This window comes from Lissotriton helveticus, chromosome 12 (genome assembly GCF_964261635.1).
Source record: "Lissotriton helveticus chromosome 12, aLisHel1.1, whole genome shotgun sequence".
Classification (NCBI taxonomy): domain Eukaryota; kingdom Metazoa; phylum Chordata; class Amphibia; order Caudata; family Salamandridae; genus Lissotriton; species Lissotriton helveticus.
The window spans coordinates 726,661,843-726,685,629 of record NC_136073.1 but is presented as its reverse complement, the minus strand read 5'-3'; the positions used below and the strand labels follow the sequence as shown (position 1 = coordinate 726,685,629).

At 49.5% G+C, this 23,787-nt stretch overlaps 1 protein-coding gene across 3 annotated transcripts in view; it reads right to left on the bottom strand.

The window, feature by feature from the left end:
* The window catches only part of ANKRD35 (ankyrin repeat domain 35), a 1,062,691-nt gene that overhangs the window by 122,326 nt on the left and 916,578 nt on the right, over nt 1-23,787 (bottom strand). For all 3 annotated transcript variants that reach the window (XM_078670748.1, XM_078670749.1, XM_078670750.1), the window contains exons 3-5: nt 14,630-14,718; nt 12,589-12,653; nt 7,967-8,024 (exon numbers count right to left, since the gene is read on the bottom strand). In XM_078670748.1, the coding sequence (XP_078526874.1) occupies nt 7,967-8,024; nt 12,589-12,653; nt 14,630-14,718 (212 nt within the window). The remainder of the gene's footprint in view (nt 1-7,966; nt 8,025-12,588; nt 12,654-14,629; nt 14,719-23,787) is intronic.

Genomic DNA, 23,787 nt, shown 5'->3' with positions numbered 1-23,787 from the left:
GATTGAAGGCAAACCCTGTATCTGCCCACTGGAGGTTCAAAGCACTGTGTGCTGCTTCCGGGGTGCGGACATGGCCCTATGCTAGGGTGGGCTGCCCTCACTCCATTTTGTTTCAGCCATGAGGAAACCTTGGTGTATAATTCACTTTCAACCATCCTGTGTGGAAGGGGGGTTCAGACTAGGGAAAACCCTACCTATCTTCTCCAAAATTGCGGCAGGTAACAGCGGTGGGTTGGGGCAGGGGGAAGTCGACAAAGGATGAGAGAATATAAAAGAAAAAAAGAAAAAGAAAACCACTTACCTTGCACTCGTCGTATTGCAGAGTTGGCGATGCGGCGAATGCAAGTTAAGTGGCTTTCTTTTTTTTACCCTCATTGTTTTTCGACTCCACCCCCATCCCCGCTTCACCCCACCGCTCTTACCTGCACATGCCGCAACTGACTGTACAGGTAGTGAGAACGTGTTGACGAACAAGTAAAGTGGTTAAATCAATGTAATGGGCAATTGGGAATATTTGTGCCATGTCCTGTAAGTGCCAATGTGGGGAGCACTCCTTGTAACCCACAGAGTCTAACCACCCGATCATACTGTGGATACTTTGGCACTTGTAGGGAGATCTCACTGGCAATTGCATGATGGCAATCATGTATTACATTGCATTTTTTCATAGGATATCTGAACAGAACTGTCATTTTTGAATTCTTAAATACGTTTAGAGATGCAGATTTTATAGACATATGTTGAGAAATACATTATTCTGGGAAGACCTGACGAAATGTATTTTTCTTTTTTTTATACGGGAAGGGGTGAGACACAGCATTAAAAATGTTGAAGGCCATTGCTTTACAGGATCTCAGTTATCGCTGTGAATGGACCTTGCATATAAGACTTTTAATAAGCGAGGCCTCTCAAATTAAAGGTGACTTTTGAGGTAGGGGCAAATAATACAATGTGTCTTATGGAATGCTTATGTTGTGTGTGTTTGTGTGTGTGTGTATATATATACATACATATACACCCACATACATACATATACACCCACATACATATATATATATATATATACACACACACACACACACATACATGCATACATACTGATTTTATAATAATGGACTCTTGCGCTTGACACCAAGCACAGCACCTTGAGCACCTTTTGCTAGCTTTCCCCGTTATATATTAGTTCCGGGGCTCACAATTGTTCATAGGAGTCTGCGGCCATCAATGCTGAAGGCCAGGCTAACCAAATACCAAGACTGCCTAGTCTAGATTCCACCTTGTGAGTTTTTCTGCCACCACCATACACTTACTCTTTTTGAGAGATCCCTGCTTTCTTCCTTGTTACGGTTTTTATTATATTTTTGTTTCTCCAACTTTCTCCCTTTTCTGCCGTTCTCTATTTCTCTGGGTAAAGATCTGATGATGAAGCCCCCTTTCTGAGCACCTGCAAACACTGGCATAAATTAAGCACGGTCAATATTAGCATCTGCCGCTGGCAGCGCGACACGAAGGGGAGCATGGGCGGGACAGCGCCCTAGTCCCACACGTCGGGCGAGCGGAGCCTGCAGCGCGCCACCCCCTGAGCCGCCCCCCCGGCCAACAGCCAATGGGGAGGGCTCTCCTGGGGACGGGGAGGCGCTTCCGGGGGGCATATGTCCAGGCCCAGCAGCTAGGCTCGGCCTTTCCTTCCCGCGCCTAGTCCTAGGCTAAATGCATATGTGTCATATGTGGGAAGGGGCAATCCATTCACGAAACTCAACTCAGGCACTAAGTGCAAGTCGCTAGTGACATGTGGAACACTGCTAGCGCAGGGGTATACAACCAATCCAGTGGGCCATGCCCAGGGCCAATTTGCCAGACATACATGAACATTGCGATTCACGAACTCTGCGGGACATACACAGTCCAAGCGCAGGTCAGGACTTCTCTCTCTATGGAAGGTAATTCAGTTCAGGTTGGGATTAGTTGCAAGGCGAAGGCTACAGTAACCCCTTCACATGATTTAAGCTGACTAACAACATCTTCCTTGCCAGCAACATGTAGCTGTCTCAGGTAATGTGTGCACTCCAGGTGGGTAGAGTTGCCATCTCCAAGGATTACCATGACCGATCTTGTTCCTTGGCACACTAGAACTGTTTCACGTAATCTTGTGACCCCAACAGGGTACTTCAACAGACTTGAATACCCACTTCTTTAACGGAACTGTCATGCTTTATCCTAAACGTGAAGGAATATGCTCTAGGACGGCATTACTCCTTGCAAGCCACTATTCACAATAAGTACAAGAAATGACAGGTAATAATCGCACATTGCATTGCAGAAGGGATAAGTGATAAGTGTGCAGGTTACTAGAGAGACAAAGTACAATTGGAGGTAAAATACTGCAACATGTGCTAGACACTCAGGCCTAGAACAAATGTAATGTTGGCGATGGTGGCACTTGGGTGACAACCGGGAGGAATAAGTAGAACTAGAATGAAGGGTCACAATTGTGAATACCTTGCCTTATAGTGAATAGGGCCAAACATATACCCGAACACTAGGTAACAAGGGCAATAAATGGCATGTCAGCCCTAAATTAATGTACAGCCAATGCCAATACAGTGCATTGCTTTAGCACACATTCTCAACATCGAAAACATGTATAACCTCCTAGCTTCAGGTTAACAGTGTAAAGCTTGATGGTCGCCTAGAAGAGAATTAGGAGTGCATTATACTTGCTGCAGGGGCACAAGCGCAGTCCGGAAACAGGAACCTTACACCGATACTCTGGGAATGAGTCCAAACCCACCACACATCAGAATGTGGACTCGTTAGCGGCTGGCCCCGTGGCAGACAAAAAGCGAAGGCAACAACTAGGTGTGGTGAGGGGTACTATGATAGAGGTGCACTAAACAGCGACCGAAAGTAGCTAGGTGGGTGGGGGGCTCTGTCATCGACGGAAGCCTCCTCCAGAGCTGTGGCGGAGTACAGGGTGATCTGGAAGCAGATGGACAGTAGGGGTACCTCTGCGGCAGAAGGATACAGTCTAAATACCTCTGCCTGGCACAGTAGGGTGCCCGAGCCAAGAACCTGGAGCCGAGGGGGTTCCAGGAAACAGCGTCGGCGCCCCGTTAGTCCTTCGGGCGGTCGGGGGGCCTGAACCGACCGGGGGTGTGCCTCATCTCCCGCCCTGACGGGGGGGCGGGAGGCTAACGAAATAAAGTGATAATGTACTGCACTGTCAGAGCATCGCCTCGCCGTGCAAGATGGCTCCTTGGGCATGCGGGTCAGCGAGAGGCTGCTGCATTGGATCGCCTGTAAGATGACCCACCTATCAGTACCTGTGTTGTACGCAAATAAACCTGCATCACTGGTTTCCCACAAATATGTCTCATGAGTTTCCTTGGTATGTAAGTGTAATGTGCGCAGGGCGAAGCAAGCACTGATGGTGTGGGCACTATGCCGCTGGCAGCGCGACACGAAGGGGAGCATGGGCGGGACAGCGCCCTAGTCCCACACGTCGGGCGAGCGGAGCCTGCAGCGCGCCACCCCCTGAGCTGCCCCCCCGGCCAACAGCCAATGGGGAGGGCTCTCCTGGGGACGGGGGAGGCGCTTCCGGGGGGCATATGTCCAGGCCCAGCAGCTAGGCTCGGCCTTTCCTTCCCGCGCCTAGTCCTAGGCTGCTCTGCGCTGTAACCCACCCTGAACCCTGACCCAACTGCAGAGCGGTTGGCACAGTTTTGAATACATTAATGATCATGTTTTATGTTGCAGGCGGAGTCACAGGGCGATCTGGAAGCAGATGGACAGTAGGGGTACCTCTGTGGCAGAAGGATACAGTCTAAATACCTCTGCCTGGCACAGTAGGGTGCCCGAGCCAAGAACCTGGAGCCGAGGGGGTTCCAGGAAACAGCGTTGGCGCCCAGTTAGTCCTTCGGGCGGTCGGGGGGCCTGAACCGACCGGGGGTGTGCCTCATCTCCCGCCCTGACAGGGGGGGCAGGAGGCTAACGAAATAAAGTGATAATGTACTGCACTGTCAGAGCATCGCCTCGCCGTGCAAGATGGCTCCTTGGGCATGCGGGTCAGCGAGAGGCTGCTGCATTGGATCGCCTGTAAGATGACCCACCTATCAGTACCTGTGTTGTACGCAAATAAACCTGCATCACTGGTTTCCCACAAATATGTCTCATGAGTTTCCTTGGTATGTAAGTGTAATGTGCGCAGGGCGAAGCAAGCACTGATGGTGTGGGCACTATGAATTGACAGGAGCGATGCAAGTTCTTTTAGGCTAGTTAAAGACACAGCGCTGTTAACTCCAGCTCAGCTCCTCACATCTGCTCCCAGCTGTGGCCTCGTCACGCCAGGTGCTCTGGTGAACGGACATAAAAGGCGCAGGCCGCACCGAACGAGAGATGTGTGCAAAGAACAAACAGAAGCCTGTTGTGGTGCTCATGCATCACAACAGAGAGAACCAACCCCGACTCGATTCAGGGAAGATCTGAGGATAAATGAAAGAAAAGAAAGTTCCTGATTGTTGGGACAGGCCTTTGTTCCTGACCTGAAGCTGCCTGCAGACTCCATGCTGGCTCAGAATGTACACAAAGTCACAGGGATGTGTGGCTGGAGCTACATTGGGCTCCACAGACAGCTGAACATAGTGCTTTGTGCTGGGCTTGTGTGGGCGGGGTATGTTTGTATAATACTTGGTTTGAAGGGCAGGTTGGTGAAAGAGTTTAGGTGTGCCTGTAATTCTTAGCATCCTATATGTATGTATTGCTGGGTTCTGAGAAAGATGGCGGTAGTGTACTGTCCAGGGGCAGCTCCTCTTCTAAGGGGGAGGCTCCTTGCCCCACTGCCATTCAGCACTGTAAAAAAGGAAAAAGGGAATGATAACATGAGGTTATTATCATTTTATTTTTCCGTGCTGAGGCAGTTTCGTGGGGTTGGGCACGGCACGGTAGGGGGGAGAAGTGGTGGAACTCTCTAAGTTCTCATGACTGTGTAGCCGGCCATCTTGTGCCGGCCAGTCAGGCGCATTTTGCATGTTCTCCACCCAGGCTGCATTACAGCCTGGGTGGAGAACATGCCCAGGCTCCCATTCCCTGCCTGAGCGCTGAACCACAGTGCTCAGACCAATCAAATCACTGCATTGCAGCATTGTGATTGGCTATGGGGAGCCTGGGTGTGTCCTGCTCGCACAGAAGCCAGGAAGTGGATGGAGGAGAGGAGCCAGCCGGCAAGCCGGTAGGTAAGTGTTTTTTTCCGTCTTTTATACCCCCACTTCCTCCGCCCTCACTTCTCCCCTCCCTGCCCCACTGCTACTTCGCGGGAGCAACGGCTACTGGCAGGGCCTCATGTCTTCTGTAGGAGTCACAATAACACTAACCAACTGAACTGGGGATTTGACAAATATCAAGCCCAAAGGTGCTTAAAAAATTATCGCAAACAGAGTTCAAATAGTTAAGTGGAGAGGAGAAAAGCAATATGGATAGTGTATATGGCTGGATAACCAGATGATGAGATTGATCACTTTGACCATTGATGGGAATCCAAGCCTAGCGCAATGCTTTCTGGTTCCTTTATGTACTGTTTTCACCTTTGGGCTTGATATTTGTCAGACCCCCAGTTCAGTTGGTTAGCGTTATTGTGATATTTGGGGATTTGAACTGTGGCTGGTCTTAAAAAATTTCCCTTTGACCCTAATTTCCACAGTGTGTTTATTGATGTTCTGTAGGAGTCAGGTGAAAGGTGCATGTGCTGTTTTATTTTCTATGTCTTTCTGGGTGATTAAGGAGGGGAGATCATTTACTGTAGCACTGGATTCAGACAGTGCCCAGCATCAGATCACTGGAGGAAACATGCAGCCTCATCTTGTGTGGAAGAGAAAGAACACAGCCTTCCCGACCAGTTTACAGAACTCCTCAGGGGAAGGCACAGCAACTCTGAAACAGGACAACCGAGGTAAGGGATAGAGGGGGCGCCCTAACTTTATAATGAACAAAGAGTCCAGGGACCTGAGAGGAGGTGGAACTACAATCTCTGTAATCAAACATGAGGGATATCCCCACTCCACAAGTAATCTGCAGGTTACCTCAGCTGGATGTCCCAACCCCTAAATCTTCACACACACCAACTGATGGGAAGTGGTACAAGTGGAAAAGTGGTGATGAGAAGGAGTGAGAAGTTCTGTTCAGACAAAGGGCAAGCCGAGGGAGATAGAAAATCCTGCCTAGTCTACCACCCCAGAGGCTACGGAAGTGAGGGGGGGGGACAAATCGTTCAACCAATCTTCAGTCCACGTGAGGTAGAAGGGAGCTAGGATACTGTCCCGTATTTTGATAAGTGCGTACCTACCTCACACACATTTGCACAAATTCACAACTGCACCTGCAATACGTAACCATTGCTCTGCGCGCTCTGCAGACATGCCAAGGGTTGGATGACCATGCATTATACACGTCTTTTTAGCCCACTGACATGCACATTGAAAATCGCACTGCCTGCGGCATCAACTGCAGACCGCTTATTCGTGACCAGTCACAAACACCTTTATACAAAAGTAATATGCTACACAGAAAAAATACAGAAATATAACATCCTGGAAATAGCGACCGGGAAAACAAGATTAAGTAAAACGTGAAATAAAAATGTAAACTTGCGGACATGGATTACCATGACATACCTTTAACCTTCATAGTTCAGAAATCGATCACTATTTTTGACATTAAAGTTAAGGACATGAATGTGGGGCCTGACAGGCACCAGTTTCAATGTCAGTTTTTAATTACTACCGGGTCTGAGACCTGGAAGAACTCAGCCCACTTAAATCGCTGAAAATGCCCACCCTGCCAGTGGTATTTGCATCAACTAATCAGGGCTTAATTTGAGCCGGTAATGTCCGGTGCTCAGCACCGGCACTTAATAGTCAACACTGGCCCTTATGATAGTTGCCACATGGTGGCGCAGTTTGTCTAATTTAGAGACAAATACATCAAGTTATTCAATAATTCAGTATACATTAAAAATGACTAATAGCCATTCTTACAGCTTTGGGAGGCCTGGTATTGTCGCACTTGCAGGAGTGTGATGGTTAGTAGTTGTGTTGGTACTGTCATTGGCAACGCTGGCAGGGTCATTAACTGGTGCAAGCTGCAAAGGCGTCTGGACTAGGGCCCCGGCATTTATTTATTTTTATAAATGAAGCACTGCAACTAATGTTGCCATACAGGCACAGGGTCGCATAAAACACAGGTACTTAGGTTCATGCAACGTTACAAACAGGATAAGGAGTTTGAAAGCACTTCTTACATTTTCCAATAAGAAAACTGAAGCAAAAGAAAGCGTACGTAATAGGAGCATACGTAATAGGCCAGGATCAAAGCATTCACTGGAAAAGGATGAAGAAAATAACCAAAATGTAAAAACCAAAAATGAGTGATATTACTAGGTTATAGAAATGTCGCCTTTCGCGAGACTGTTTTGGCAGTAATTTCTCGCATTTCCAATCTTGACCAGGATAGTTGAAACAAAAGTATGTGTTACTACAAGCATGGTGTTCTGGGATAGAAATTAGTAACAGTTCCGTCTGTGGCACATCTCAACCGATAGGCGTGAAAGAAAGGAGTAAAAACCATGTCGGCATTAAAACTGCAAATATTAAAAAGTAGAAAATATTTTTCTGCTTCAACAGGGCTGCCATGTTGGAGTGATTGTGTTCTTTTTACCAACATATCTCGGTAGGTTAAGTGCCTGTAACCTAAAATAAAGTCCCTTTGTAGTATGGACCTGGCTTTGAATCCCGCAACTGATAAAGTGAGTACTAGCGAGTTGCGCAATATCAAACATGTGCTACACCAATGGTCAATATTATGATACTCGACGTTGCCCCGTTTCAGAAGGACACGATACATTGAGATCTTGTATTTGCACACTGTCAAGAACTCCCAGTGTACGACCACTGCTCTCGCTCGCTATACGGCTTACCTGCACAGTGCAGCGCTGTCCGGCTGTGGAAGTCAATGGATTCCTCATTGGCGCCATGCTGAAATTAAAAAGCAGAGGGTTACAACGCATGATCTATTCTAGCTTGCACCTGTGAGTTTGAGACTTCACATCTGGGGAGAGGTCAAATCAGAGATTGTGGAAACAATAGAGAGGGCAAATGCTAATTCCAGATGACTTCCAGGTTCCAATCAGGCGTGCTAGAAGCAGGGCTCCCTACGACCCACCAGCCAACCATCCAATTACAAAACCACAGCTGATATATCCAAAGAATGCTCTTTATTTATAAAGTTTTATATAGCGCGAACGTGACCCCCGGGGGTATCAGAGCGCTCTACAATAAAAGAACATAAATGGTTGAGGTGGTATACAAACAATCACATTTGTCAAATTGTGCAATAGCAATATAAAATATATACATAACAAACAGAGGACCCAGATTCTGCAGGACGTTTTACAATAGTAGGTTGATGAACATTAGGAGATTGTGCTAGAAAACATACATATTATAACTTCTAAGGATTCAAAGTTGATGTACAAAATGTATAGATGATAAGGCGGACCCACACCCAACTAAGCATTAGACAACATACAGTTATAGAGCAGAAATACATGAAATATGGCGGTTAATTCTGAAACTAAGGATACTGTTGGGAGACATTAGAGAGATGAAGGGAATTTGATCAACAAGAGTGAGGTTGATGATCTAATTGATGAAAGCAATAAGTAGGACAACCGATATTATCATGGAAGCCAGAATACCAGTCTTTGATGAGGAACCAAAAGAAGTGTGTTGGAATGGAGCAAAGAGGTCAAGAATCTAGAAAGAGGTTTTAGAAAATGTCAGTTCTTGGAGGTGTGCCACATCCACCTCGAATGGAGGTTTACAGGCTTAGACACAGTCAGCCCTAGCGGAGTAGGTCAATTTCCAACTATTTCATTGCAAAGCATGCTTGGATAGGCACGCTTACACCCTGAAGGTCTGAGCCCTGATCTTCAATACATACAAACAGTGAGGCAACAGAGAGACCTGATAGCAATTAACTGGCAAGTCAGTTACTGTTTATGTGTGTCTGCAGCCAGCCGCTAAGATACTTGAGCTGTGGTGAGTGCAAGGTGCTTTCATGGTGGAGGGTCTGGGAGGAAGTAAGGATGCTATATCTCCATGGAGCTGCCCCCCACACACCTTTCGGAACTCCCAATGCCAGTACCTGATCTTTCACCGATGTGAATTACCTCCTGAGCCACATAATATTTTTATCTGGATACATAAAAGTAAACACAGGAAGGCACACCTGATTTAGAATCCTTGAGTTAGGGTACATTGAAGGAGGCGATGGCTTTACTTAGAAATGATCCTCTCTACTTCAGCCCACATGAACTTTTCCAAAACTGTTCCTCTCTGTACTGTCCACTCACAGACTTAGCCCTTGTACTCATTAGATCACTCATTAATATGATCATTCATTGATTCGGTTGCGCAGTCAGTCCGTTGATGAGTCAGTCACGCTCCCGTAGCGTAGAGTCCCACGTTCCTGAAGACCCAGTAAAGGTAACATGAAGAACCACCCCCTTATTTATCGGAGTCAAAGCCCCTATGACCCCCTCATCTCTGTTAGCCAAGGTGGGTCACTGCAGCATTCTGGGGAGTCGGTCCACATGACTACCCCAGTGTGCCTTCACCTTCTCAAGGGACCAGCACTCTCGCACCAACCTAAAATGCACCGGAGCCCTTACATTAGCCCCAGAAAACAGGCTCCTAGGCAATGACGCAGACATTTGGCCCCGACATCCTCAAGCTACACCCGCAGGGCTCTGCGCGGCCTGCATCCTTCCATGTGCTCAAGAGAGCCCTGCATCCTTCCATGTGCTCAAGCGAGAGCCGAAGGCCTGATTGGACCAGGAGCATGCAAGCATCACCACCAATAGGCAGGAGGCATATAACTATTTTAAATTCAATCCAAAAATATTTAGGATGAACTAAAAAAAAATTTAAAAGAAGAAGGCTACAAAAGGGTTCAAAACAAAAGGCAGTAATTTTGCACTGCAGAAAGTGCTCCCTTCAGGGCACAGCTCAGGACAGACAACAAGGAATGCAATTTTTAGCTGGGAAGCGTAGTCCAGGCCAGTGCAGTCGAGGCGCGTGCCAAGGACTTAAACTTCTAGCATTTCCCGGTCCTTCTTTCATCGCCATTTCTGTCCACGTCACTGCTCAGCGAGGCAGTGCCTAATAATCCTGGCGAACCCTAATGCCCACCATCCTGCCCGCTGGAGAGGTCAGGGAATTTCTGTGACTATATCAAGTCCTCTTCACTGCTTTTGTCTTTACTTTCTCCTGGGCTTTCCTTTCACATTCTCTTACAGTATTAAAATATCATGTTGTTGTTTTCAGTGGTTTAGGGTTGTCTTTCCCATCATCAGCCCGCACACTGGTCCCGGGAACATCTGGGGGAGCAGCACTTCTAGGAATCTAAAATTCCAGTCTGTGAGTACCTTAGGTGGGTGGCAGTTGTTTAGCAGCTCCTGGCTCTGCTTGTAGGCGCTGCCCTGTATTGGGAACTTCACAAGTGAGTTAAAATGACACTACCATTCCAAGTCACACTGCTTCTGTATCCCGCCCTAGTCATCTTTCTAGTATCTTTTCTATATCTATAGCTATTTCCCTGTAGGTGGGGATATATTAACCCGGCTAACGTGGAAGGTTCACATCTCAAAACAAGCATTGGCAACACCAATTGGTCTGGCGTGGGCTGACACCCTTTTGGCTTTCTTAATGCCAGTTTTTCCGTATTTTTTTTTTTATTAAACCTCGTGGGAGCTGGTGGGCCCTCACAAATATATATATATATATTTTAAAATGCAGAAAACACTTTACCACTGCAGTCCCTGGCACTGAAAGGCCCTACTATGCATGTAGATGGTCTGCCTTGTGAAAGAGCAGTAAGCCGTCACCCAGAGTGAAGTTAGGCAATAGCTGGAGTGTGCAAACTCACTGGACAATGCGGTCGGCTGTAGTGGATGGAAGAAACATACGAATTGTTACAGCTAATAAAAATATGTAAATATGAAGTAGAGACAGTTTGTGGCAAGGTCTGTTTATTCATTTTGTATTGATATGATTGACTTTATTGACCCTCAGGCTTCTGAAATGGCATTTTGTAGTAGGCAAATTCAGTCTGTCACTTGATATTCATCAGAGGACAGAATGGAGGCACATTCTCATATTACAACCCCCAAGGCCTCAATTCATTTTGTTGATTTTCGAGCTGCAGGTTTGTGGCAAGTACAAAATTATATATACACATATGTTCAGAAGTTTAAATAGAATTTTTTTTTCAGGATTTCTGTTGAGTCATGAGTTGTCTACCTTGGGCTGGAAGGGGAGGTAAGCTCCCATCGCCTTTCAAGACCTGTAACACGATTAGCAATCAATCCGCAACAACTGGGCTAGCATCACACAATGGACCTGGGTGACAGCAGTCTTCAGTATCATCAACACAAAGTCTATTCAAGTGTCGACAGGTTATAAGAAAATTGTATAGTTAAAAAAGCTGTCCGGCTGGTTAGTCGCGTGCGCGTTTTGGGAGGAGGCGTCTTTCTGCAGTTTTCAAAGAGCCAGACCCAGTTTGGGTTGACGAGTAGTCAGAACAGCAGACCATAATTAGAGGTTGCGTGGTGTGTGTCACCTGGTGACTGCGCTTCTACCGCCAGAAAAGGTGGTTGCGCGGCGGTGCCTCTTCATGACACTCACCACAGTCAGCTGAAATCCTGTAATGAACCGTTGGGCGAGAGTGGCGCGTCCAGCGACGCGGTGACCACAAGGCATGAAGCCGTAGACACAAAGGGGCAGGGACTCCAGCAAGGGAAGGGAACTCAGGTTCATTCTTCTCCATTGAGTGCGCACCTGTTGTACCCGCCAGGTGGGTGATCAAGCAGTCCTATACCATGGCAGGCGCCACTCCCGCCATTATGTTGGCTCTCGCGTGGGAGGAGTGGGTAAGGAGCAGGGAGGAAAACAAACCGAACAAAGCAACTCACTGCAGACAGCAGGCTATAGAAACAGGACAGGCAACAGTGACAGCATAGCCACCCAGGTTATGTTTGAGATATTGTAATACACATACTGTGACCGGCTTATGATTCAAAAACGATGAGAAATCCAGCAGCCTGGGCAGCACCCTGCATGTGTTTTGATTAAAAAAATATATACTTTCGTTCTTTAGAGAGAGCAAAGCCCCTGTGCAGACTGCTCAGACCTGTTGTTTCGATGGTATATCGTGCTTTCTCAGAAACAGAATGTAGTATATCCAAGCCGTAGAGCAGTGATCTATACTTTATGAAAAATTGATGCATTCCTCTTTGGTCAGTGCCTCTGAGAAGCTGAAGGGGGGTAAAGGACCTTCATTGGGTACAGGTCTCGCTGATATGAAATGGAGTAGTCAGTCACATAAGAGCAGAGTCCGACAGGTGACTGACTATCCCACACTGTCTTGTATGTCTCTCCTTCCCTGATCAAGCAGCCCACACTTGTAGTCTCTGCACAGAAGGTAAGGTAGCGCCGAATGGGAATGTCCTCTTAACATGAACAGAAAGCGCTTGCTTACCTGCAGGAGGAGCTTTACACACTCAGGGTGGCAGCCACTGGCAGCCAGGTGCAAGGCCGTGCATCCTAGGAAAGACAGACAAACAACAATCACTTCATGAAAAACACCAGCCCAGCAATCACTGACATTCTTAATTTCCTTCATAACCCGGGGACTAGAATTTTAAGTCTTGGCTTTAGCAGTGCATTGTGTACCATCTTTAGCAAGACCTTCATATAAAGTATCTCACATATTTCAAGAGACTGAAGAAATAGCGGCACATCCGCCCACCCCTGATGGAACTGCACAAGCTCCCTTGTCAGCCCAAACCATCTTCAAAAGTAGGTGTGCCATCTACACATCCATAATGAGCAACACCACTGCTTAAGTGTTTGGAAAGCCAACCACTCCAATGGTTCTGGACACACCTGCAGTCAAGGGCACCAGCATGTTGGAAACGAAGGACGACAAAGGAAACCATAAGGCACCGGTCTTCTAGATCTATGCTCCCACGGTCTTTAAAACCATCCCTGAGCCCAACCCATTCTCTGATTTAGGAAACATGAATACATGCCTCTTTAAGGAACACTACATTACAGGGAATTAAAAGTCCACTTCTAGTCGCAGAACCCGGCAACCCACCAATCAGTGGTTGAATGCATCCTTGCCTTTGACCCTGCACACTGTGCTGTTGCAAAGGCACTGGGTTCATGCTATACAATTATCACATACATACTTTTTGCTAACGGGTAAAGCAATGTGAATCATTAGTACATTGTAACGACAAATGAAGGACTATTCCTAAGACCGGAATGGTCACTGGTATATGGTCATTGGCCATTAAGCCATTGTGCAGCTCTGATCTTCCAGCAGAACGTACTTCAGTATCAGAACACGCAGTTACTGATCATTAGATGCATTCGATAACATGCAATGCTATTTATAAGTGTGGTGTGGTGCAGTCAACCGTGCAAAATACCTTCTGAACGTGAGCTTACAAGGTACATATTGTGCCTATTAAACCCCTATGGTCACCTTCTAGATGCCATTGTGACGTCTCAAGTGACGGAGCTGTGGAGAAACCTACACTAGACAATGTCATCTTGCATTCAACAGCTTTCACCAAATGCTTTGCTTTTCGCTTGCCAGATTGTCACACTCCCAGGCACACAGGTGCAAAGGCCTATCGGGAAACTGGAGTCCCTATTCATGTAGGGCGTCGCATATGACCAACTCTTTCTCATCCCAAGGCCTTTCCAAAGCACTGGCCTGCCCTGATCTCACTTGATTTTTTCCTGACAGGCCAGTCCACCTTGGGCAGCCGACGAGATATAGCCAATAGCAGGATCCTACAAAGCAGCTCAGCAGCAAACAGTTCTTTCAAGGCACACACTATTGTGTTAATCTTGATGAGAAACCAATCACAGTGCAAGGCTCACTCTCTTTTCAAACCTTCATTGGATGGTTCCCACCAAGTGCTCCCAGCTCAGGTGACAGATGCATCGCACGCGTCAGCATGTTGGAAACCTGCTTTATGGTGTGATTTCATGTACCTGCTGATCGCTGACATAGGCAAGACTCACTAATACCATGCTCCACTAAACCTAGATTAGTTGGATGAGTGCCGCCCCACCTTCATTTCCCTGGGTGGTGATCCTTGCATGTGATGGCCCCAGGCTCAAAGCACTTTGACTTGAGCACTTCTTGCAGAGTACATTCTCCCAAGGTAATAGAACTTCTTAAACAAAACACAAGGTCTGTCTCTCTGGCGAGAGATGCATGGTTCTTTTCAATGCCGATAGTGCCACGGTATGAGTATACAGGCTGCAGCAAATCAATTCCACTCGTCAGAGAAGAGCATTGCGACACTAGTAACTTTGTTGTGGCACTATGCAGGACCACGTTCTCATAACCACGCCATCAACATCCTCACCTACACCTTTAGTCTTTCAAAAATAAGCTAAGGATGGTGTTCGATTGGGCGTTTTAGGATCTAACCAAATAAAAGGGTCCATTTAAAAACAGCACTTGTAAGTTGAAATCCACACACGCTGAAGATTACCTTGGTCGTTTTTGGCATTGATTTCCACTCCGTGAGACAGCAAGGCGCTCAAGCATTCTGTGAAACCTTTGGCAGCAGCGAGATGAAATCTGGCAAAGACAAGGAGAATGTTTACTGAAGGTCTAGAAAGCAGAAGCCTACACATGCTGAGTAAAACTTGTGAACGCATCCTACATTTTGAGAACATCAACTTGCTCAGCCACAACAGAGCCAGAATTGAAATTCTTTAACCAACGTACTCACACCCACCCCACCAACCATTTACCGGACAATCAAGTTTGTCTTCTACATAAAATCTCTCATTAAAAATACTCTCAATTTGTTGGATTAGGTATCGTTGCACCTTCTTGGATGCAAGCAACACCCATTTTCAGGGAAGTCTCTTACTACAGATCAGAGCTTAGAGCGTCTCTTTTACAGGTGAATGCATCTTTTAATTCCTCCAAGTCTTGGTAATAGACTGATCTCAGGCTCTTCGGGCATTGGCTTACAGATATAATGAGACATTATCAGAACTCCACACACAAACAAAATTATATATATATATATATGTTCCCTAAAAACGTAAAGGTTAAAATTACGATATAGTTGGGTTAAAATGACAGTTTAAACATAACATTTTAAACAAAAAAAAACACAAAAAACACAAATTCAACCATTATAGTTGACTCAAGAAACTATAACTCATGCCCCTGCTATGCATAGTGCTGTAATCAAGGATGTCATTTTATTTTTCATCGGTGAAGTTAGCAATGACGTAATGGAACATGTTTTGAGTGTGGTCATAGGTGAGGTCATAAGCAGTGCATAGTCACTCTGCAGGTTATAGTTTCTTGAGTTTACTATAACTGGTGAACTTCAGTGGTTTTTGTAGTTTAAAATGCTACGTTTAAACTTACATTTTCATCTTACTAGAACATCATTTTAACCTTTTTTTTTGTTTTGAATTTCTATTTAAATATAATGCATGCATACATATGCCAACCTTCCACGTATGCGACATAAGGTTGGTTGCAGGGCCTGGGTTTAGGCCAGACCCTGCATCGAACCCCCTACGGCTGGCCAAACCGAGGGAGTGTGTGCTGGGCTGGACGCAGAGCCGAGCACAGCCCAAGCCCCATGTAGGCAGCCTACTTACCCAACCAGAATGGACACCATCTCCCCTCTTTTTATTAGGTCGAGCGTAGCGAAGGGCCTCATGTATACTTTAGTATACCTATGTGCTTACTGAATATGTGGACACGAGTCAGACGCGCGCATTTGCGTCTCGGATTTGACCTCGTGAGCGCGCTTTTGCTGCTGGCTGTTTGCTGTGAATGTCGGATTCTGACGCGCGCCTTGGCATTGGGTCGCGCGCGTCAGAATCCGACTCTGCCATGCTCCGTAGGTTTCAGTTTCGTTTTCACCATCTGCACGACGCCACGCGACCGGGCACATAGTTAGTGCCCAGCACTTTCCTTCAGTTGCTGGCGAGGATGCAGTGTCGTGAGACCACCGCTAGCCGATAGTCTCTGAGAATATCGTGATTCTCTCCGCCGAAAACAGCAGGCCACACTCTGTTCCTGAAAGTTTCTTTGGGAAAACGGAGGTGCGCAGTGCCGGGAGGCTCCCTTCTAGCCCTTATTCGGGACAATGCACTCCGGTAAGCATTCCATGAGCACACACAGGCCACAGCCGCTTTTTCAGGACGGCGGGCTGTGCCTAATAATGCTGGCGGTGCAAACAGGTGGTCGGGGCATGGCCATTGTCCTGGGGGCTGCTCCAGGAGGCGTTGCGGGCTCGCTTTTCCCCGCTGAAGGGAGAGAGGGGCACGCAGTGGCTCCTTCTGGACACTGCTGACAGGACGCTCCTCGCAGGACACCGAGAGAAGGTGCACAAGTGGCGAGGTTTGCAGTTAGCAATTTTTCTGCAGCGCCGCGCGTGGGGTGTCACGGGTAGGTTGCTGCGGGGGCATGTGCAGAGGGACAACCGTAGGGCATTACCGCTGGATGTTAAAATCTTTGTCCGGTTGTATTCCGCCCGACTCCCCCTAATAGTGCTGGCAGCAGGTGTGATACAGGGTGACTCTGGCTCCCAGATGCATAGGTGCAGAAGTGTGTTCCACATTTGCCACTGCAGTAAAGATAACAATGTTTGCTACGAGCCTAATTTGCACTTTATTATGCCGTCGCTGTCTCCTTTCCCAAGACTTCCAGAAACTATTCAAACTTATACTCGCCCAGACTGCTTGGCTCCCTTCGTTTTCTGATAAAAAAGCGTGAATATAGTACAATTAGCTTACCCTTTGTGATAATCTAAAACATCTTTCGACAAAATGGAGCTGCTTTAGTTTTTTTGCTTGCTTTGGTGCATTTCATAAATGTATTTATTTATTTTAAAAATATGTTTACAATTTGCTGTTATGGAAATTGAAGTAGAGGATGTGGCATAATAGCCAAAGCCGCTGACTTTAGTGCTGGGGAACAAAGTCCGCATTTCGGGGTCAGCTCAACATCTTGTTTTTTAAATGGCTACTGCATCATGACGTACACGTCATCACACTGGTGTCACTGGAGCGTCTTGACAGATACATGCACATGTGAGATAGAGACGCCAGATACATGCACATGTGAGATGGTGACGCCAGATACATGCACATGTGAGATGGTGACGCCAGATACATGCACATGTGAGATGGTGACGCCAGATACATGCACATGCGAGATGGTGACGCCAGATACATGCACATGCGAGATGGTGACGCCAGATACATGCACATGCGAGATAGTGACGCCAGATACATGCACACGCGAGATGGTGACGCCAGATACATGCACATGCGAGATAGTGACGCCAGATACATGCACACGCGAGATGGTGACGCCAGATACATGCACATGCAAGATGGGCATGTGCTTATTTTCTTTGTTTTTTGGACGGTTTTTGGAAATGCCTCTCGTAATTGGAAAACAAGCACTTTTTTTATTTTTGCTCAGTCACAACAACATAGGCGAAACAATTGACATAGCTAGAGATCGAGTTGTGCCTTTGGCTTAACCTATTGCACTTGCCAATTATTCATATTACTGCTGCCAAGAAGGACCACGTGAAGTGTGATAAGTTCAGCCAGTTCAGCCCTTTTTTTATACAACAGCTCTTTGCATGCTGCGATTTATTAACCTATGCTTACGCTGTTAACACTGAAACTACAAGTCCCAGCATGCAGTGTGCTTTTGACTGTAAAGCTAGACCTGGCTGAGACCTCATATGTGATATTGGGCAACATTATAGCTGTGTTGACCTCAGAATGAAGGAGACGCATACAGTGTTAGTATGCAATTACCACATATGAACACGAATTTTGCTTTATTGCCAAATTTAAGCACCCTCAACTTCATCTTTGACTCTTCAATCTGGGTCACCCTCACACACCCTCACACCCCCTCACCCTCACACCCCCACATCCTCACCCTCACACCCCCTCAACCTCACAGACCCTCAACCTCACCCCCCCTCAACCTCACACCCCTCAACCTCACACCCCCTCACACACCCTCTCAGACCCTCACACCCCCACATCCTCACACTCACACCCCCTCAACCTCACACCCCCTCAACCTCACACCCCCTCAACCTCACACCCCCTCAACCTCACACCCCCTCAATCTCACACCCCTCAACCTCACACCCCTCAACCTCACATACCCTCATCCTCAAACCCCCACAAACTCCCTCACACACCCTCACCCTTACCCTCACCTCACACCCCCTCACCCACCCTCACCACCCCCTCACCCTCACACCCCCTCATCCTCACACCCCCTCATCCTCACACCCCCTCATCCTCCCTCACACCCTCAGACCCCCTCACCCACCCCCTCACCCTCACACACCCCCTCACCCTCACACACCCCCTCACCCTCACTCACCCCCTCACCCTCACTCACCCCCTCACCCATGCTCACCCACCCTTTCATCCTCACTCGCCCTCACCCTCACTCACCCTCACCCACCCCTTCACCCTCACACACACCATCACTCTCACACACCCTCACTCTCACACACACCCTTACCCTCACACACCCTCTCACACACCCTCACCCTCCCTCACCCTCTCACACCCCTTCACCCTCACCCTCTCACACCCCCTCACCCACTCACACCCCCTCACCCTTGCACGCCCTCACTCACACACTCGCACACTCACACACCCTCACTCGCACTCTCACACACCCTCACTCTCACACACCCTCGCTCTCACACACCCTCGCTCTCACACACCCTCGCTCTCACACACCCTCGCTCTCACACACCCTCGCTCTCACACACCCTCGCTCTCACACACCCTCGCTCTCACACACCCTCGCTCTCACACACCCTCGCTCTCACACACCCTCGCTCTCACACACCCTCGCTCTCACACACCCTCGCTCTCACACACCCTCACTCACACACACCCTCACTCACACACACCCTCACTCACACACACCCTCACTCACACACACCCTCACTCACACACACCCTCACTCTCACACACACCCTCACTCTCACACACACCCTCACTCTCACACACACCCTCACTCTCACACACACCCTCACTCTCACACACACCCTCACCCTCTCACATACCTCTACCACTCTACCGCCCTCACTCTACCGCCCTCACTCTACCACTCTACCGCCCTCACTCTACCACTCTATCACCCTCACCCTCACACCCCCTCAACCTTACCCTCACCCTCACAAACTCACCCTCTCTCACCCTCACACACACTCTCACCCCCTCTCACCCCCTCTCACCCTCACACCCCCTCTTCCCCTCTCAACCCCCTCACCCTCACACACCCCCTCACACACCCTCTCACCCCACTCACCCTCACTTACCCGCTCACCCTCACTTACCCGCTCACCCTCACTTACCCTCTCACCCTCACTTACCCTCTCACCCTCACACACCCTCTCACACCCTCTCACCCTCCCCCTCACCCTCACCCTCACACACCCCCTCACCCTCACACACCCCCTCACCCACCCTTTCACCCTCACACACCCCTTCACCCTCACACACCCCTTCACCCTCACACACCCCTTCACCCGCACACACACCTTCACCCGCACACACCCCCTCACCCACCCCCTCACCCTCACACACCCCCTCACCCTCTCACACCCCCCTCACCCCCTCCACCCCCTCACACCCCCTCATCCTCACCCTCATACCCCCTCAGCCTCGCATCCCCTCACCCACCCTCACACCCCCTCACCCCCTCACCCTCACACCCCCCACACCCTCACAAACCCCCTTGCAACCCTCACGCCCCCTCACACACCCACCCTCACCCACCCTCACCCACCCTCACTCATCCCCACAACCCACACCTCCTCACACTCACCCCCACACCCCCTCACCTCACACCCTCTCACCCATGCTCACCCACCCTTTCACCCTCACTCGCCCTCACCCTCACTCACCCTCACACAACCTCACCCACCCCTTCACCCTCTCACACACACCATCACTCTCACACACACCCATACCCTCACACACCCTCTCACACACCCTCACCCTCACACACCCTCACCCTCTCACACCCCTTCACCCTCACCCTCTCACACCCCCTCACCCTCCTTCACCCTCACCCTCTCACACCCCCTCACCCACTCACACCCCCTCACCCACTCACACCCCCTCGCTCTCACACACCCTCGCTCTCACACACCCTCGCTCTCACACACCCTCGCTCTCACACACCCTCGCTCTCACACACCCTCGCTCTCACACACCCTCGCTCTCACACACCCTCGCTCTCACACACCCTCGCTCTCACACACCCTCGCTCTCACACACCCTCGCTCTCACACACCCTCGCTCTCACACACCCTCGCTCTCAAACACCCTCACTCTCACACACCCTCACTCTCACACACCCTTACTCCTCTCACATAACTCTACCACTCTACTGCCCTCACTCTACCACTCTACCGCCCTCAGTCTACCACTCTATCGCACTTACTCTACCACTCTACCGCCCTCACTCTACCACTCTACCGCCCTCACTCTACCACTCTACCGCCCTCACTCTACCGCCCTCACTCACTCCACCGCCCTCACTCACTCCACCGCCCTCACTCACTCCACCGCCCTCACTCACTCCACCGCCCTCACTCACTCCACCGCCCTCACTCACTCCACCGCCCTCACTCACTCCACCGCCCTCACGCACTCCACCGCCCTCACGCACTCCACCGCCCTCACGCACTCTACCTCTCACACCCTCGCTCTCACACACCCTCGCTCTCACACACCCTCGCTCTCACACACCCTCGCTCTCACACACCCTCGCTCTCACACACCCTCGCTCTCACACACCCTCGCTCTCACACACCCTCGCTCTCACACACCCTCGCTCTCACACACCCTCGCTCTCACACACCCTCGCTCTCACACACCCTCGCTCTCACACACCCTCGCTCTCACACACCCTCGCTCTCACACACCCTCGCTCTCACACACCCTCGCTCTCACACACCCTCGCTCTCACACACCCTCGCTCTCACACACCCTCACTCTCACACACCCTCACTCTCACACACCCTTACTCCTCTCACATAACTCTACCACTCTACTGCCCTCACTCTACCACTCTACTGCCCTCACTCTACCACTCTACCGCCCTCACTCTACCACTCTATCGCACTTACTCTACCACTCTACCGCCCTCACTCTACCACTCTACCGCCCTCACTCTACCACTCTACCGCCCTCACTCTACCACTCTACCGCCCTCACTCTACCGCCCTCACTCACTCTACCGCCCTCACTCACACACACCCTTACTCCTCTCACATAACTCTACCACTCTACTGCCCTCACTCTACCACTCTACCGCCCTCACTCTACCACTCTATCGCACTTACTCTACCACTCTACCGCCCTCACTCTACCACTCTACCGCCCTCACTCTACCACTCTACCGCCCTCACTCTACCGCCCTCACTCACTCTACCGTCCTCACGCACTCTACCGCCCTCACGCACTCTACCGCCCTCACGCACTCTACCGCCCTCACGCACTCTACCGCCCTCACGCACTCTACCGCCCTCACGCACTCTACCGCCCTCACGCACTCTACCGCCCTCACGCACTCTACCGCCCTCACGCACTCTACCGCCCTCACGCACTCTACCTCACGCACCCTCGCTCTCACACACCCTCACTCACACACCCTCACTCTCACACACCCTCGCTCTCCCACACCCTCGCTCTCCCACACCCTCGCTCTCCCACACCCTCGCTCTCCCACACCCTCGCTCTCCCACACCCTCGCTCTCCCACACCCTCGCTCTCCCACACCCTCGCTCTCCCACACCCTCGCTCTCACACACCCTCGCTCTCACACACCCTCGCTCTCACACACCCTCGCTCTCACACACCCTCGCTCTCACACCCTTGCTCTCACACACCCTCGCTCTCACACACCCTCGCTCTCACACACCCTCGCTCTCACACACCCTCGCTCTCACACACCCTCGCTCTCACACACCCTCGCTCTCACACACCCTCGCTCTCACACCCTCATCCTCTCACATACCTCTACCACTCAACCGCCCTCACTCTACCACTCTACCGCCCTCACTCTACCACTCTATCGCACTCACTCTACCACTCTACCGCCCTCACTCTACCACTCTACCGCCCTCACTCTACCACTCTACCGCCCTCACTCTACCACTCTACCGCCCCCCACTCTACCGCCCTCACTCACTCTACCGCCCTCACTCACTCTACCGCCCTCACTCACTCTACCGCCCTCACTCACTCTACCGCCCTCACTCACTCTACCGCCCTCACTCACTCTACCGCCCTCACTCACTCCACCGCCCTCACTCACTCCACCGCCCTCACTCACTCCACCGCCCTCACTCACTCTACCGCCCTCACTCACTCTACCGCCCTCACTCACTCTACCGCCCTCACTCACTCTACCGCCCTCACTCACTCTACCGCCCTCACTCACTCTACCGCCCTCACTCACTCTACCGCCCTCACTCACTCTACCGCCCTCACTCACTCTACCTATCGCCCTCCCTCGCTCGATCTATCGCCCTCCCTCGCTCTACCTATTTATCGCCCTCCCTCACTCGATCTATCTATCGCCCTCCCTCACTCGATCTATTTATCGCCCTCCCTCTATATCGATAGCCCTCACTCACTCTATCTATCGCCCTCACTCCCTCTATCTATCGCCCTCACTCCCTCTATCTATCGCCCTCACTCCCTCTATCTATCGCCCTCACTCCCTCTATCTATCGCCCTCACTCCCTCTATCTATCGCCCTCACTCCCTCTATCTATCGCCCTCACTCCCTCTATCTATCGCCCTCACTCCCTCTATCTATCGCCCTCACTCCCTCTATCGCCCTCACTCCCTCTATCTATCGCCCTCACTCCCTCTATCTATCGCCCTCACTCACTCTATCTAGCGCACCACCACAGCATTACTCAGGGGCACCACAGCATCTTTCAGGGGCACCACAGCATCAATATGCGCTACCACAGCATCACTGAACGCCACAGCATCACTCGTCGCTGCCACAGCATCACTCGTTGCCACCACAGTATCAATCTGTGCAACCATTCAACATCAACTGGTTCAAATATGTTCTCTCAATGTTTCAAGCTTTATTACAAATGTCACAAAGATGTTAAGATTTCACTTCTGTTCTTGGATTTTCGTCACAATAAAATACACTGAAAATAATCCTCACAAAAGTTATTTACAAAAGTTTAAGCTATTGCCATTATAAATTACAATAACTTTTTATTTAAGTATTATGTATTTAAAAAAATTAAAAGCCATTGTTATTTGTAATATCAATACATCTAAGTCACGTAAATACAAAACATGTTGCATTACAAATGCTATAGGTGTCACATTTGCAAAAGATAAAAGTATTGGCATTGTAAATGACAAAGCTATTAATTTCGCTATTTTCAAAACCAACACATAAATAAAAAAATTGTCATTTACAAGACCAATAGCTCAAACTTTCATAATGCGAGACCTATTGCATTGCAAATGCTTGTGTTTTTAATTGTTCTCCAGACTCTGCGGGACTCTCGTGGGCGCAATGGGGCCGTGCGGACTCCCGCAGCAGACCGAACACATGCGTTGGCTC